Source organism: Sminthopsis crassicaudata, chromosome X (assembly GCF_048593235.1).
Source record: "Sminthopsis crassicaudata isolate SCR6 chromosome X, ASM4859323v1, whole genome shotgun sequence".
NCBI classification, from domain to species: domain Eukaryota; kingdom Metazoa; phylum Chordata; class Mammalia; order Dasyuromorphia; family Dasyuridae; genus Sminthopsis; species Sminthopsis crassicaudata.
Window position 1 is genome coordinate 27,763,540 of NC_133623.1, and position 17,388 is coordinate 27,780,927.

A 17,388-nucleotide genomic window follows, 5' to 3' on the forward strand; every position below is an offset into this window, starting at 1 on the left:
TATTCTTAGGTGCCTGATGCCCCTGCAAGTGGAGGTGGGTCTGTTTCAGCCTCTCTACAATGCATATGAAACAATAAAAATACCAATGGACAGATACCAGGGACATAGAGCTGGAAAGGACCTGATGTCATCCCATGCAATCCCCTCATTTTACAGAAAAGGAAACTGAGGCCCAGAGAGGTTAAGTGATTTGCCCAGAGGCTATTCAAAAATTGAACAGAATTTCTCTGACTCCATATCTAACACTCTGCATAAATAGAAAGAACTGGAAATGGTGACGGACTGAAGTTTGGCAGACTGCTAGTATTACTTGGATGGGAGAGCCCTACTTCATCACCATCTAAGAGAGGTAAACCAGAAGCATGCTGCGTAGTCCCACTTTGAACCAGCTCTCCAGATTCTCTAATTAAATTAACCTTGGTCAAGTTAGTCACCCCTCACCCCCACTCCATCCCACCCTCACGCTGCTGTCTGGTTTGCTTTAAAAGCTTAGAAGCTCTTACCTTTAAAAATGACCATAACTACAGCCCTGCCCACATATCCTCAGCTACCCTCACCACCCACTTACACCACAACTTGCCTGGCATTGGTGCTCCTCGCATTTCCAGCTTTACTTGACTTCTTTGGCATCTTCCTTCCTCCTTCTGACCTTACCTAAATTGGTGTTTCTTCCTTCATTTTTCTTCCCAATTCATGAAATGTCATGTTATCACTCACCTTTCTCCTTTTGTTCTGTTCAATCTGTCTCCTACCTTATCCGATGAAACAATTCTTTCCATACACATTTACATTGAACATATATAAGGTGGGTCCTGTCTTTAGTCAAAAGTGACCCAGAGTATCCGTACACAATTGGAAATCCTAAATAAAGTAAGAAGGATTGAAGCCCTTCCCCTCTCCCCCTAAAAATGAAAAGATGTTGATCCCTTTAAAACCATGACCCTGGGACCATTTGTGCCAAGTGTTTGTGAGCAGCTGGTGTGTGTAGACCCCATCCAAGAGCAGAGGCTCCGGCAAAACTGAATCTTTGATGTTTCCTCTTTATTCATCCTTCTCCACAAGCGAAAAGTTAGTGTGGTAACCTGCAGAAATGGCTGAGATTTATAGAAACAATGGGCCTTAGTGTCCTAAATGTAAAGCTGGAAGAGACCTCGTAGATTATTTTACAGATGTGCAAACTGAGGCTCCGGGAAGTCAAGTCATATAAGAAGTAGTAGCACAATCAGAATCAGGATTTGAATCCAGGCTTTCTGACAGCAAGTATGGTGCTCCTTCCACTAACGCCCATAGGACCTCCAAATTGGGGGGAAGAGATCCAGGGAGAAGAAGAGGAGACTAGAATGTGTGAAGCCCTAGGACTGAAGCAGCTGGTGGCCAATAGATGTATATGCTGACAGGTGAGTTCTTTATAAATGTTTCATCTAAGAAGGCTGGAGAAGGGGAGGTCCTTAACAGGTACAGCATGCCAAATATGGTGCTGTGTGCTTTGGATTCTGCCAGGCCCATTTGGGAGTCACAGCTTGGCCCATGTCTTGTGTGAGTTCCAGGATCAGGGATACATATGCATGCCCAGAAACGGGTGAAGAAGGTACATAGTTTGCTTACCATCTCCTTCTCCATTCTCAGCTCAGCATCCTAATTTGTGTTTGAGAAGAATAAAGGCAAATCTTATTAACGAGAGTGGAGACAACCATGAAGTCTCATCCATAAAGGGCAGATCCTTTACCAGCCAAGCAAAGATAGGCATTCTGATGTTTCACATCTAATCTTCTGTAGGATTTGTCTCCTTACATTCTGGTGGTCTTATTCTGAGGAGGCCTGAGCTGAGAAAGCCTCTTGACATTTCTCTCTTCTTCAGGGCAGACATCCTACAGTGTGTAAATAGGAGCCACCTTTCCTATAAAGGGCAGGTCCAGGGCAATCCTGGATCCTCTTGGGCCCATGGATATTCACCTGATACTGTCCCAGGAATGGCTGTGATGGGACAACAGGGACTTCATTCCTAGAATCCATGGTCTACATAGAGAGAACATATAGAGATACTGCTCTATCCACCAAATACCATTCTGTGACTGACCAAGGTGATTGCAATCTCACTGCTTCAATTCTTATCCTGAATTCTCCCCTACCATGGACTTTCAAAGGGGAGATATGACCAGTTTTTGCCCATTGTGTTAGGAGATAAAATAATAACAAGGATAACTAAGTTGATATCAAAGAATTTTAGGTAACAACAAAAACATGTCTAAAACGTAACAGACAATAAGTACTACAAGAGTTCAGAAAAGAGAACAAACAGACAATAAGTACTACAAGAGTTCAGAAAAAAGAACAAACAGTGGATTTGCTTTAACAGTTGAGAAAAGTCGGGAGGAAATAAACTGTAGGTGGACTTTCAGCAAGCATTCAAGAAACATATAGGGCCTTTAAGGCCCTCTGCATGCTGATTCCTTTCCATCTTTCCAACCTTGTGCTTCCCCTCCATGAACTCTACATTAAGGTCAGGCTGACCAATTTAGCTGCCCCTTCAACTCAATGCTCCATTTTCTCCTTCGTGCAGTTGTCCCAGTCCTACGCTAACTTCTACCCTCATTCTGCCTCTTAGATATCAGATGAGAAACTGCCATCTCTGTGAAGCCTACTTGACGCTCCCTTGCTCCTTGTTTCTTTGCTTATTTGCATACATATTTCTATCTCTTTAGTAGAATATAGCTCTTTGAAGGCAGTCCCTATTTGGAGTTTTCATCTTGGTACTCCCAATGACAGATACTGGGAAGCTGGAAACTAAACATACCAGGTAACTGAGTCAAAATAACCCAGCATGGAGCTTACATTTTATCTAGAGAAATAACATGTGTCCCCATAAATAGACATAAGTAGTAAGAACTGTTTGAAATGGAGATGACTTTAGCCTGAAAGAATGGTGCTGGCATTGACATAGATGAGGACACACACGGATAGAAGCACATGAGCATAAAATCGTTAGCTAGGTTTGAAGCAAGTGGTGACAGAGGCAGATGGACAATAACCAATCAGTCACAGACTAATCACAAGCAAAGGCCATATCGAAAGCAAGAGTGGGGATTTGCAGGGGGTCATTTTAGCTTTCAAATATCCCCTCATCCCTATTTTGATGAAGCAATACCAAAATGTCTTTACTAGGCACTAATCTGAAATCACTTGTCATTCTAAATAAATCAGAGACATCAGCTCTGTCTTCAAAAAAGCTTGATTCTTTTGTGAAATCTGCCCTTGCTATGTAGGCTCCAAGACTCACAAAACAATTGACAGAAGTTTCTCTGCTGTTTACTCAATTAATGTTTGTGAATTTTTCTATGCTGAACAAGGCCTGAGATCTGAACGAAGCCTTTCCCACAGTCGCTACATTCATAGGGTTTCTCTCCAGTATGAATTCTGTAATGTTTATTAAGATCAGAGCGTCCTCTAAAGGCTTTTCCACAGTGAGTACAAGTATAAGGCTTCTCTCCAGTATGAATATTCTGATGGTTAATAAAACCTGAGTGCCACCTGAAGGTTCTCTCACAGTACCCACATTTATAGGGCTTTGCTTCACTATGAACTCTCTTATGTCTATTCAGATCTGAGTTCACCCGGAAAGTTTTCCCACACTCCTGACATCCAAAGGGTTTCTCTCCACTGTGGATCCTCTGGTGCTGGTTAAGGCCTGATCTCCCTCTGAAGCATTTCCCACAATTCTGACATTTATAGGGCCTCTTTTCACTATGAATCCTCCGGTGCTGACTAAGGCCTGACCTCCCCGTGAAGGCTTTCCCACACTCCTTGCATTTATAGGGTCTTAATCCAGTATGAGTCCTCTCATGCTGAATCAGGTCTGATCTCCCTCTGAACTTTCGTCCACATACATTACACTCATGAGGTTTCTCTCCTGAATGAACTTTATGATGCTGAGAAAGGGCTGAGTTCCCTTTGAAGGTTTTCTCACATTCTTTACATTTAAAGGGCCTTTCCCCAGTGTGAATTACTTGATGTTTAATTAGTATTGATTTCTGATTAAAGGTCTTCTTACATTCCTTGCATCTGAAAGGTCTCTCTCCACTATGAATTCTTTGGTGTCTAATAAGGTACGACTTAGCTGCAAAGGCTTTCCCACAATCCTCACATATATGTGGCTTGTTCTTAGTTTGTTTGTGATTAATGCCTGAATGACTATTGCCAGCTGTCTCCGGGATATTGGGTTCCTCATCATCATCAGTTACCTGATGTGTAAGAGACTCTATATTTTGTATGGAATCCTGGTTATGACTATCCCCAATCTGAGCTCTTTCTCCTGAAAGATTTCCTTGGGGTATGACAATCTGGCACCCCTCCCCTTCCTCACAGGCATGGTCTCTCTCCTCTGCAGGGCCACTCATCTGAGTAATAGTGACATGACTGATACTGTTGCCTGATGGGTTTCCCTGCTGCAGCTCTAACCTGCCTTCACAGTTAGAACCTTCTGGAAACCTTGGGCCCTGGACAATAGCCCTCGAGACTCCTTCTGAAAACATCCTCTGTGATCCTATATCTTCATTAATTTCCTGCTCTGGATTAGAGGCTTTTTTTATAGCCTCTGTCCCATCACCTGAAATGACAAAGAGAAAATAATAACCTGTTCCCCACATTATATCAGTTCTTATTATATATGGACTATTTGTGCCCAACCTGTGGTGGAGCCTTCCAAGATCACACTGATCTGTTCAGCCACAGTCAGACGCTCTACCTTCACCCCGGCATCGTTTTGGTCCGCTCTTTGGGAACAAAGGATGACAACCAACCAACCATTTCTTGTTACCACAACATCGTCTAGGCTCTGAAGGTCTGGCCAAGGAGATCAGTTTTTAGAGTGGGGTGACTCAGAGAAATGATGGCAGCAGGGTCACCATGGTCCTCAGATAGCACATGTCTTCACTGTGAAAGATCTGAGGGGAAGCATTTCTCTTTGGCGAGGAAGCGAGGTTAATTTAGCTTCATGTCCATTTTTTAATGTATTCCTTTACTTTATGGGTCCAGATCCGTAACTCTATTGGCATGGAAACTCCTTCCACCAATGCAAATCATCAACTCATGCGTAACTTACAGTTGCCATGGATACTGAGAGATTAAGTTATTGGTCCGTGGTTGCAAAGCTGGTGTTAGAGGCAAGCCTTGGTCCCAAGTCTCTCCAACTCCAAAGCCAGCTCTCTATCCAGGATGCCATCCCAACCCTAGTGTTTGTTGTGTTAGTGATGAAATGTTGGCACTGCCACAAAAATTAAAGAATACTTGTCACCCGAGTGTGATAAAAGAGGGTGCATGGTACGAAGACATTTTGGGGCTATATGACCCTGAGCGAGTCACTGCGAGTGAGTGAAGCTGTTGCCTCAGTTTCCTCATCTGTAAAATGGGCTGGAGAAGGAAAGGGCAAACAACTCCAGTATCTTTGCCCAAAAAAACCCCAAATAGGGTCACAAAGAGTCCAACACAATTGAAAAAAAAGAAGACTGAACAACAACAAGGGGGGAAGGCGTGTGATACAACAGAGCCCCAGGGGTAAATTCTGTTCCAAAGGCCAAAAACGGTGTTACCGCGAACCAGTCGTGTGCTTGACATTACTCATCTAGAAAACAGAAATAATAATAATATCTGTACTGTTTCCCTTGATGTAAAACATTTTGTAAACATGAAGGTGCTGTGTAAGTGTGGTGGCCTACTTTAGTTTGAGCCCAAACTATGTTTCACTTGGACTGTTGCGATAATACCCAGACCCTAAATCCTTCCAGTCTAACCAGTCTCTCCCTGCTTCCAGTATCTTCCCTCCAATTTATCCTCCATGAAATTTCCCAATTGATATTCCGAAAACACAGACCTGACCAAATCACTTCACTGCTCAAGAAATTAAAGTAGCTCTCTGTTGCTTAGAGGATAAAATGCAAACTCCTATCTAGCATTTAAAGCCCTTCTCAATCTGACTCCAACCTCTTTCCAGAGTGGCTGCCCATTATTCCCCCACACACCCCAGATCTCAAACAATAATCACTAATTAAGCACCTACTATGTGACATAAACTCAAGTATAAAAATGGAAAGACTGAAACAATCTAAACTCCCTAGAAGTTTATAGTCCAGCCCAGCTGGTGTCCCTGTGGGAGGATATCATTCATAGACTGTCCCTTGTTGCCTGCGTGTCACATAATCTCTGGCTCTGTCTGGCCGCTAGCATCCACACCTGCCCACCTCCTGACCTCTGCTACATGAATCCCAAACCCCATCTTCTCTAAGAAGCCTTTCTCCATCTTCCCCAATTGCAATGGCCCTCCCTCCTGATCTTGGATAGTGCTACTTTATATGGGTATAGGGGATAAAGAGCTGGTCACTTTGTCAGGAACACCTGGCTCATGTCCTTCCTCTGCCACAAACATGCTTCCGTAACTCGGGACAACCTCTCAGTGCCCCAGAGCAACCCACTAAGACCCTGTAAGTTGCAGTGTTGAGTGCCAGCTTGCAGCAGTAGGGTTTCCTCATCTAGGAGTTCCCTACATTCATGAAGGCTCAGGTCTAATCCCTATTGTAAATTTATCTTGTATATTCTCATAGATATAGTTGTTGTGTTCCTCATTCAAATAAAGTAGCAATTGTCTTTGTTTAGGTAATCCTTGGCCTGGCACAGAGTAGGCTTTTAATAAATGCCTGTAGTTGAAAAGAAAGGATCCATGGCATGAGACTCCTCCAAATGAAATGAATAGCTCTTGGGAGTGCCTGGTTTGGATAGCTCTCCAAATGAATTCCCAAACCAAGGGGAGGAAGGGGATTCCTAGAGGTGGAAATATCAGGGGAGGGGAGTGGTGTAAGAAGAAAGGACAGACAAAGGCTGTAGCCACGGCTACGGTGGGCAAAGCTCAGAAAGAGCCCATCTGAGCAGGAGGGAAAAGCAAACGTGGAAAAGAACAGAGCAAACGGAGTTGTGAGACTGACAAGGGTATACAGGTAATAGTGAACAAAAATTTGTCAAAAACATAGTAAGAAAGATGGAGAGAAAAGGAAACACATCAGGTACACATAGAAAGTGGCCACACACAATGTTCTCGTTGGCGTCTAAGGAGCTCAGGCTCCCAGAAGGGCAGCCTATGATGGAACCTGACTAGAGGTGGCATAGCTTAGACAGCCTCATTTCTGATTGCTTGGGTCCCATGGGGAGACCAGCACCCTTGTGCCTTATTCATTTAATACCTCTTCTCAAGAGGGAGGAATCAGTAGGATCCTGTCCAGACTCTTTAAAGGCAATTTAGTGATAAAGTTTATTGTAGCAAAAGTTCAAGGGTTCAAGGAGAGAAATGAGAATGGTGAGGGAAAGGAGGCATACCCCCAGAAATAAAACCAAAAGCCAAGCTGGTCCCAGGGATGCTTAAATAATTGGTGCCATGGGCACAGTGTCACCTGTCCCAGACACATATCCCTTGGGGAACTGTGACAGGAACAAATGGGGGCACCAGAGGCAGTTGAGTTTTATCTCAAACAAGACCAACTGGCTATGGGCATGTGTCCTGGTATCACTGAATAAAAGTGAGGTCAAGGGCACATGGGTAGGTGGGTTGCCGGTCCACCTGGAGGATAGCACAGAGTACCTCTTTACATATTTCAGAAGTGAGAGAGACTAAGCAGAGCACTAGCCTTTGTAAAAACCTAATAAAAGGCCACTTTCATCCAGAGCAGTGCCAGAGCTAGCCCCAAAGCCCAGGTTTACCCACCCGTTCTAATAATGCTGCTTCTGTGCCTTTCATTTGCTTCTAATCATTCTCCCCTCCCCCCAACCCCCACAGAGTTATGTCTATCTACAATTCTGTCCTTTGTTTAGCTTTAGGCTCCCCGGTTCAAAATTTACAAATCAACATTCACAGATATATTCCCTTCCACAAGACAAACAGAAATCAGCCTCCTGCACACAAAAAGGGATCCACCCCCAGCACACATAGACTGTAGAAGAAGCCTGCTTCCCATTTAAAATAGCCAAACTATCTGCCACCCTTCCATCAACCTAAAAGCAGGACTTCTTACCCTGCCCGTGATGGGCATGGGCCTGGCCTAGTCCTCACTCACCTGGGTGGCTGCAGCAGCTCCGGCTTCTTTTCTTCTTAGGTCTCTGCAGAGCTGAGCTCCATGTCATATCCCCTTGTTCCAGATGCACAATCATTGCTGGCTTGGTAAAAAGGACTCCTGTCCATAGGGAAGGAAACAGTACAATCTGGTTTAGGTGAGGGAGATAAAGCCATCCCAGGATATTCAGGGGGGCAAAGGGTGGGGATGGGAGAGACACTGTCCAGGAAAGTCCAGGAGGGATTCAGGAGCTGAGGGAAGAGAGGCAGTATTTCGCTCTCCTAGAATTTAAGCTAGCATTCCAATAGAGAAATCTCATGGCAAAGCTGTTTAACTCCTTAAAGGCAAAGTTCTATTGGCCCATCATCCAAAAACAAGACTTCAGGCCATTTTTCTTGGCTCTGGTCAAGCTGTTTGGGAAGAACAAAGTATTCCCAAGAGTTCATCAATTCACAGAGCTGGAACTCTTCATTTTACAGTGGAAGAAACCGAGGCATAGAATGGTTAAAAGACTTCCAAAAATCAAACAGGTGTACACAGCAGAATCTGAACCCAATCTTTTAATTCCTAAGCAGGCTCCCTTTCTGCTCTGCCCTTCTACCTCTGTTAGGATTTCATGCTGATAACTACTTCTCCTAAACAGGTAACTGAAACTGGCTGCTTGCTGCCATTTTGCCTTACAGCCCTAAACTGCTGAGAACTCTCCCTGTTTCTGAGAATGACAATCATCTCTGTAGTTGGAGTAGCTTTTTTTTAGCACCCCCCCAAATTCCTAGTACTACAGGAAGCAGATTCCCAAATTCTGAGAATGTCCTAATCCTGACCGGCCACATCCTTTAACCAATTGCCATCCTGAAATCCTCAGATTTTCCAGTGAAAAGTAGACCATTTATGATAGGGATGAGAGGTAGGAGATTTAGCTTTGCTACTGCAACCCCCATGTTTTCTGGGATTAAAGGCCCCTTCATTGACCCAAATAGCCGATGAAGTCTCAACTCAAGGTCCAGAGCAACCACAGGACCTTCTAAAAGCCATCAGAATAAACAGGTTCTATGCAAAACCTTGTGGTTCTCCCTGGCCCGGGCTGTGGTTTAGGGAAAAATCATTCATTTAGAATGAAACTGCCACTCAATGTGAGAAATCACATGCATAGAAAAATCCCAATCATTCCCTGTGTTTTACTCTTTGTCTTTGGGATGCCATAAATATGGTAGAACGAATGTTAGATTTGGAACAGATTACATGACCTCTCTGGGCCTCAAATACAAAATAAAGGTGTTGGACTAGATGACTTCAAAGGTCCTTGTGAGCTCTAAATCCAAATGGTCCCTAGGACTCCTCCTGTTTCGCTTCTCAAGTTCCAATTCACCAGACATTAATCTCCCTCCCCATTCTGTGGTCCAGTTGGACCCACAAAGGCCAAACTCCAAGCTGGGTGTGTACTCCCTCTTCGTGTTTGCCTCAGAATCCCCCAATTCCCTTAAGACAGAGCTTGGGCATCATTTTACCTTAAGACAAAGCCTGGGGGACAGCTAGGTGGGGTAGTGGATAGAACACCATCCCTGAAATCAGGAGGACCTGAGTGTAAATCTGATCTCAGACATTTAACACGTCCTAGCTGTGTGATCCTGGGCAAGTCACTTAACCCCAATTGCCTCAACAAAAACACAAAATAAAACAAGACAAAGCTTAGGCATCATTTTATGTGAAACCTTTCCTGACTGCCCCCAAATGTTAGTATTTGACACCTACATCTGTACTCGTTGTCTCCCCTATTAGGACATAAGGTCTTTATGAACAGGAATTGTTTCATTCTTGGTATGAGTCCTGGCACCAAGACAGTGGTTAAGAAGCGATTGCCATGCTCTTTTTGTTGTAGCTAGAAACTGGAAGTTGAATGGATGTCCATCAATTGGAGAATGGTTGGGTAAATTGTGGTATATGAAGGTTATGGAATATTATTGCTCTGTAAGAAATGACCAGCAGGAGGAATACAGAGAGGCTTGGAGAGACTTAAATCAACTGTTGCTGAGTGAAATGAGCAGAACCAGAAGATCACTATACACTTCAACAACAATACTGTATGAGGATGTATTCTGATGGAAGTGGAAATCTTCAACATAAAGAAGATCCAACTCACTTCCAGTTGATCAATGATGGACAGAAATAACTACACCCAGAGAAGGAACACTGGGAAGTGAATGTAAATTGTTAGCACTACTGTCTACTACCAGGTTACTTATACCTTCGGAAGCTAATAATGAATGTGCAACAAGAAAATGGTATTTACACACATATATTTTATCTAGGTTATATTGTAACACATGTAAAATGTATGGGATTACCTGCCATCGGGGGGAGGGAGTGGAGGGAGGGAGGGGATAATTTGGAAAAATGAATTTTAAAAAAAATATATATATATAGATTAAAATATTATTTCCTTCAGGGTAAAAAAAAAAAAAGAAGAAGCGATTGCCACTTGATAAGTCTATGCATGATCTTATGACAGCAAATGCATTACAGCAATTATGTTACTTGTATAGTATGTTTAAGATTTGGAGGGGATATAAAAATTGCAATAAATTCTTAATTTTAGAGTAAAATATGATCTGAAAAAATTAGGTAGATTATTTGATTGGAAGTGGTGTGATGTGCTAATCAGTGCTCTTATTAGAAAGGAGTGGGTCACTGCCACACAATTTGGGAACCACTGACATAAGGAAAAACTGGTTAGCAACGAGAATTGTTATGCAGGAATGGCCATGGTTTTGCAGCTACAAAAGAGGTGCCTTCCTATAAACATATACATGCACCACACACATGTATATGTATACACATGCGTGTACATATATGTACATACATATAGGCACATGCACACATACATGTGTATACACACATAAATACACACATACACCTATATGCACACACATACACCTATACACACACACATATCACTGATTTGAATGAACTGAGGAAGGTAATTTCCACAAGGCATCTGCTCCCTTTTTCAGCTTCCTGGGCTACTTTTCTTTGTTCTACAATTCCCTTTCAAGTCTCAAGATTACAAGTTCCTAGTTTCAATCTATCAGGAAAATGTTTTCATTCTATTCATACCCTTGGGGATTTTGCAAAGTTCTATCATATCCTTTTATCTGATTGTGCCTTTCCAAACTCAAGGGATATGCATTTTTAGATCTTCCTAATCATTTTTTAAAAATAAATGTTCATTCATATATTTAATTTTTTCTCTTTGTTTTCAATTAACAAGCATTTATTTCCTCTCTCCCAACTCCCCTCACTCCATTCCTCCTTAAAGAAAAACAACAACTACCCTTGTAACAAATAGACATCTTTAAGTAATACAAATTCCCACACTGTCCCTAACTCCAAATGGATGTATCATTCTACACCTCAAGTCTATCACTTCTCCAGCAAAAGATAAGCAGCCACCTTCATCACTGATCCTCTAGAATAAAGGTTACTCATTGCATTGATCAGAGTACTGAAGTCTTTCAGAATTATACGCTTTTCCAATATTATTCCAATATATACGCTGTTCCAATATTAATGTAAATTGTTCTCTGGGTTCAATTCACTTCACTCTGCAACAATTCATATGAAATCTTTCCAGATTTCCTTGAAACTCCTTTTTCACTTATTACATTCAAAGATCCCAGCTTGTTCAGCCATTTCCCAATTGATGACACCTCCAAATGTTTGCCACCAGAAAAAGAAACAGCTTCAAACACTTTTACATTTAAAACTTATCTTTCCCTTTTTATTTGATGTCCTTTCAACATTTGTCATTTTCTTTTTTATCAACTTGGACAGACTGATAAGTATGCGCTAGAAAATGCTTTCATTTGCATTTATAAGTGATTTAGAGCATTTTTAATATGACGATAGACAATTGAGGCTTCTCTTGAGAACTACCTGGTATATCCTTTGACCATGTGTTGAGGAATGGCTCTAGGTGAAATTATTTCTATAGCTTTAGGAAAGTTAGCCTTATATTGTCTTGTAACCAAACATGGTATGTCTAAACCTAGAATAGTTAGCAACAGAAAGTGCTGATCACCAAATTTCAACAAAGAAATAAAGTTGGAAAATGCCCCAAAAAAGGAAAATGAAAAAGATGGTTCTGGAGGGTAGAGTATGAAACATTTTCCTCTTCTTGAGACAGAATGGGAGTTGGGCATCCTCTCAGAAACTCTTGGTTGATTTTGCTTGACTCTTTTTAATATGTTACAACATTGGAGAATGTACAGGTGGGGGGAGAAGAGAGATATATGGGGAAAAAAGTATGAAAAACAAAAGTCATTCATAATGTTTTTAGTTACCAAGAATAAAGGCCCCATTTTCAAGATACATAAGGATTTAATTCACATCTATAAGAAGCTTAATAATGGCTTCTCCAGCCATTATGGAAAGCAATTTGAAACCATGTCCAAAAAAAAAAATCACAAAACTGTACATACTCTTTAACCCAGCTATACCATACTAGCCCATAAGAAATCAAAGAAAGAATACAAGATAGGACTTTTATTTATTTATTTATAATAATATTATTATATTTTAGATAATAATAAATATAATTACTATTTATACAAAATATAGCAGTTTTTTATAATGGCAAGACCTGGAAACCCATGTAGGAACCCATCAACTGGAAAATGAATATGATTAACTATGATTTCAGTGGACTCATAAGGAAGCTTCTATCCATCTCCCAATAGAAAAAGAAAAAAATAGGTAGACATACATTTCTAGAAATGGCCAACACGGAATTCTGTGCATATTTATTATAATGGAGTTTTTAAAAATAAATGTGGGTGAGGAGGTGCAGGGGAGGAAAATAGTCTATGCTTTTCATTTAAATAATAAAATTTAAAAACAACATGAAATTATAGTAATTGTAATTCTCTAGCAAATGAATTTAATTTTTATGACTTTTACCCAAAAAAAATGTCCCACAGAAATTTTTCACTTGGCAAGGAGAGATTGCTGCCCTCCCAACAGAAAGTACATCTCTATTGATCCAACCATTCTGGACAGCAATTTGGAACTATGCCCAAAGGGTTTTAAAACTGTGCATACCTTTGATCTGGCAATACCACTACTGGGTTCATATCCCAAAGAGATCATAAAAGAAGGAAAAGGACCCACATGTGCAAAAATAAATGTTTGTGGCAGCTCTTTTTATGGTGGCAAAGAATTTCCAATCAATTGGGAAATGGACTGAACAAACAGTGGTTTATGAATGTAACACAATACTATTGTTCCATAAGAAATGATGAGCAGACTGATTTCAGGAAAGCCTGGAAAGACTTATACAAACTGATGCTGAATAAACGTGAACGCAACCAGGAGAGCATTGTACACAGTAACAACATCATTATGTGATGATCAATTATGATCGACTTAGCTCTTCTCAGCAATACTGTGTTCCAAGACAATTCCAATAGACTTGGGATGGAAAATGCCATCTGCATTCAGAGGAAAAAACTATGCAGTCTGAATGCAGAGTGAGGCATATCATTTTCACTTCTTTACTTGTTTTTTCTTTCTTGGGAGTTTTCCCCTTTTGTTTTGATTCTTTCCCAACATGACTATTGTGGAAATGTTTACAAGATTGTACATGTATAATCTTTATAAAATTGCTTGCTGTCTTGGGGAGGACAGAAAAAAATTTGGAACTCAAAATCATACAAAAATGGATGTTGAAAACTATCTTTACGTGGAATTGGGAAAAAAATAATATTAAGTGGGAAAAGTGGAAAAAAAGAAGGCACAACTTTAACCTTTTGAGACACGTATAAAAGTGAGGGTAGCTGCCACACTCACCCATGAGCAGTCCCAAGGAGCTCCTGAAAGAGCCAGTAAAATTTTGTCATTTTCATCTAATAAAATGAGTACCCTGTATCTATATAATTTACCTATACAGCTGTGCAGAGAAGCACAAACTTAATGAATAGCTTAAGAGCTCCTTTGAATACTAGAGATTTATCCTGAAGCCAAAAGGATAACTTTTTTAAGGTACATTATTTGTGAACTGTTGATGTTATTAAATCCAGTTATTATTACAAACATATTCCTTTAAAAATAGAAATATCTTAAAATACACGTAAAATACAATTGAGGAAATTTTTTTAAAAAAACTTAATTTGTCTTGCCCAGTGTCAAACACTACGGATAGAAATGATAGCTTGGAATCAGGAAAACTTGAGTAAAAAAAAATTTGGCTCAGAAACTTACTACTTTTGTACCACAGAGCCAGTCATTTAACTGTTGTCTGCCTCCGTTTCCAAATGTGTCAAATGGGAATAATAGCATGGAAGGTCCCAGAGTTGTTGTAAGGATCAAATGAGGTCATAATTATAAAATGCTTGACAAACTTAAGAGCACTATCAAAATATTGCTGCTATTATTAATAAATTAAAGTAAGGACAGATTTAAGTCCTAGAGTAGGAGATAGAAAAAGAAGCAAAGTGCTGCTCTTACCCACTGAGACTACATTCCTGTAATTCTCCAGCATCACATCTCTGTATAGTTCCTTCTGAGAAGGAGTCAGGTGGTTCCATTCCTCCTTTTTGAAATATACTGCCACATCCTTAAACTTCACAGAAACCTAAAGCAATAGGGATTTAATTGGAGGAGGATGTTGTTCCAGGATAACAAGAATTGATAAATCCAAGAAACACCAGAAGAGAGAAAACTTTTAGTTCAGTAATTATCAGGGCTAAGATTACAGTGAACCTGCCACCAGAGTAGGAAGCAGGAATCCTGGGTGCTATGGGCAAAATCAAAATGTTTTTAGACCCATCGTCCTAAGATAAAATGGGAGCAGGAATGTCTGAAGTAATAGCTATGAAAACCCCGATTTTAAAAACAAAGTATTTTTCATATTACTTAGGTAGATACTAGGGAGAAAGGAAACAGACTGTAGAAAAGAAGCTAGGATTCAAGAGTTTTGCTTTAATAGTAGATATGAGAGGGCTACAACAGTCATTCTTAGAGAGATAACCACATTCAATCATTAGAGATGGGGGGGGGTGTCTCACTCAATAAGAACAAAGTCAACTAGAGCTCACCTGAGACCTGGCTGTCCAGTCAGTTGTTCTTGCTATTTCTTCTCCCATGATTCCTCTGAGAGGTAGGAAGAAAAGTAATCTAATGAATAAATGGGAAAGGAAGAGAAAGCCATGATTGAGTTGAGGCAAATACTCTATCATTGAGATCTCCCTTTGTCAGCCACAGATGACTCCAGAGGAACCTGAGAACAGCTCTTATCTCATATTTCAAACATTAACATTTACTAAACATATAAATATATTTTTAAATTTTTTAATTTAAAAAAATACGCTGTGGGGAGAGCTAGTCTCCAGGAGGGAAGGTGGAGAGAGAACTTTGGAATTAAGCAAATTTGGCCATTCCTCCTCATGTGTTTTGAATCTAGAATATCCCCTTCCACACCCTCAACCACCTTTTTTCTTTAGGGAAAGCTAAGCTTAGTGTTACCAGAATCCTCTCTTTCCAATTTTCTTTAATAACGGATATCCTAGCTCACCCCCTGAGCTTCACTACTCCCCCAAATCTGGGAGCTCTGAGGTAGACTCTTGGGATGAAATACTCCCGTAGTCATATTGACTTGGGGGTGTCTTGGGGAGGGGAGGGAGTCTGATGAAGAATCAGATATAGCAAACACAGGGCTTGTGTGCAGACGACCCAAGTCTCTCGAGTTCAACTTAAACCAGAATAAAATGTAATTGGGAAATCTTTAACATAAATGAGTTTTACACGCCAGGGTCTAGAAGTTTGTTGGTCTAAATTCGAAAGGGCCCTATGATATACAGTGGAAACCGCTCCTATCCATAATCCTCTGATAGACTTGGCTCCCTTTTCACACGGGCAAACTGAGGCTAAGTGGGAGAGGTATGAGGGAATTAGAATTCGGGTTCCTAACTCACAAATTAAGGCTCTTCCTTGGAGGCCCGAGGGGGAGGAAAAGAGAGCTGAGGGAAAGCAGGAAGGGGGGAAGGGAGAAAGGAAGAGAAGGAAAAAGCAGGGCCGAACTAAGAAGAGTTCGAAGAAAGCACAGAAATAAAGCCCAAAATGAGAGCTTTCCATCCCAGAGACCGACTGACCAATCACACCTCTCGATTGACCGGCCCCTCCTCAGACTGAAGGGCCCCTCCTCCCGGCTGACCGGCCCCTCCACAGACTGACCGACCCCCCCTTCCTCTTGGAAGGAGCTGATGGGGTCGAAAGCTGGAGACGAACTCGTGCGAGGCGCAGGGGCCCTCGAGAGGCAGAGGGGGCGGGACTTCCCGTGGTGCAAAGGGGTAGGGGGAGGCCCTCGAGCGGCACAAGCGACGGAGGGTCTCGCGTAGCGCGGGGCGGGGGGAAGGAGAAAAGGGCGCCTCACTTGGCGCAAGGAGCGGGGCTTCGAGTGCCGCAAGAGGCGGAGCTTCGTGTGGCGCAAGGAGTGAGGCTTCACATGGTGCAGAGGGCGAAACTGGGGGCTCTTGTGTGGCGCACGGGCGGAATCCCCGTGGTGCAGGGAGTAGGGCCCCGCGAGGTGCAGGGGGCGGGGCTTCGGGTGGCGCAAGGGGCCGGGTTGGGGAGCCCTCATGTGGCGCATGAGCAGAGCCTCGCGTGCCACTAGAGTATGGCTTCGCGTGGTGTGGGAGGCAGGTGCCTCGCGTGCCGCAGGGGGAGGGGCTTTACGTGCCGCAAAGGGCGGAGGCTTCGTGTGCAGCACGAGCGGAGCCTTGCGTGCCGCAGGGGATGGAGGAGATCACGTGTGGCGCATGGGCGGAGTCTTGTGTGCCGCAGAGGGTAGGACTTTGCGCGTCGCAGGGCATGGGGAGATCACGTGTGGCGCATGGGCGGAGCCTTGTGTGCCGCAGGGGGCTGGACTTTGCGTGCCGCAGGACGGGGCGCCTCGTGTGGCGAAGGGACGGGGCGCCTCGTGTGGCGAAGGAACGGGGCGGGGTGCCCACGTGTGTGGCGCCGGGAGGGAAAGGAGGAGGAACGGCCTCGTTTAGCTCTTGGGTGGAGCCTCGCGTTCTTCCGGGGACTAGGTGCAGGGGCGGGGCGGGGCTGGGCTGGAATGGGCTCCAGAGCAGAGTCCGAACCTGCGCCCCGGCTCACCACCTACACCGGGAGCTTCCTCCCGCTCCTCCCTCCCGCCAGCCCCCTCCTCCCCAATCTCCTAGTTTAGATTCCCCTTCCCTACTAACGGTGCACTCTCCCTGAGAGGCCCTTCTGGAGCAGCCGCCGCATTCTGAGTCCGGTC

General features: G+C 42.7%; 1 protein-coding gene across 1 annotated transcript; it reads right to left on the reverse strand.

The window, feature by feature from the left end:
- Positions 1-603: 603 nt before the first annotated feature.
- LOC141548632 (zinc finger protein 789-like) lies at positions 604-15,257 on the reverse strand. The gene is made up of 4 exons (XM_074277649.1): positions 15,182-15,257; positions 14,592-14,718; positions 8,094-8,210; positions 604-5,617 (listed from the first exon to the last, which is right to left on the reverse strand). The coding sequence occupies exons 1-4, from the start codon at positions 15,227-15,229 to the stop codon at positions 5,610-5,612; spliced, it is 300 nt and encodes a 99-aa protein (XP_074133750.1). The 5' UTR covers positions 15,230-15,257; the 3' UTR covers positions 604-5,609.
- Between the last annotated feature and the right edge of the window lie 2,131 nt (positions 15,258-17,388).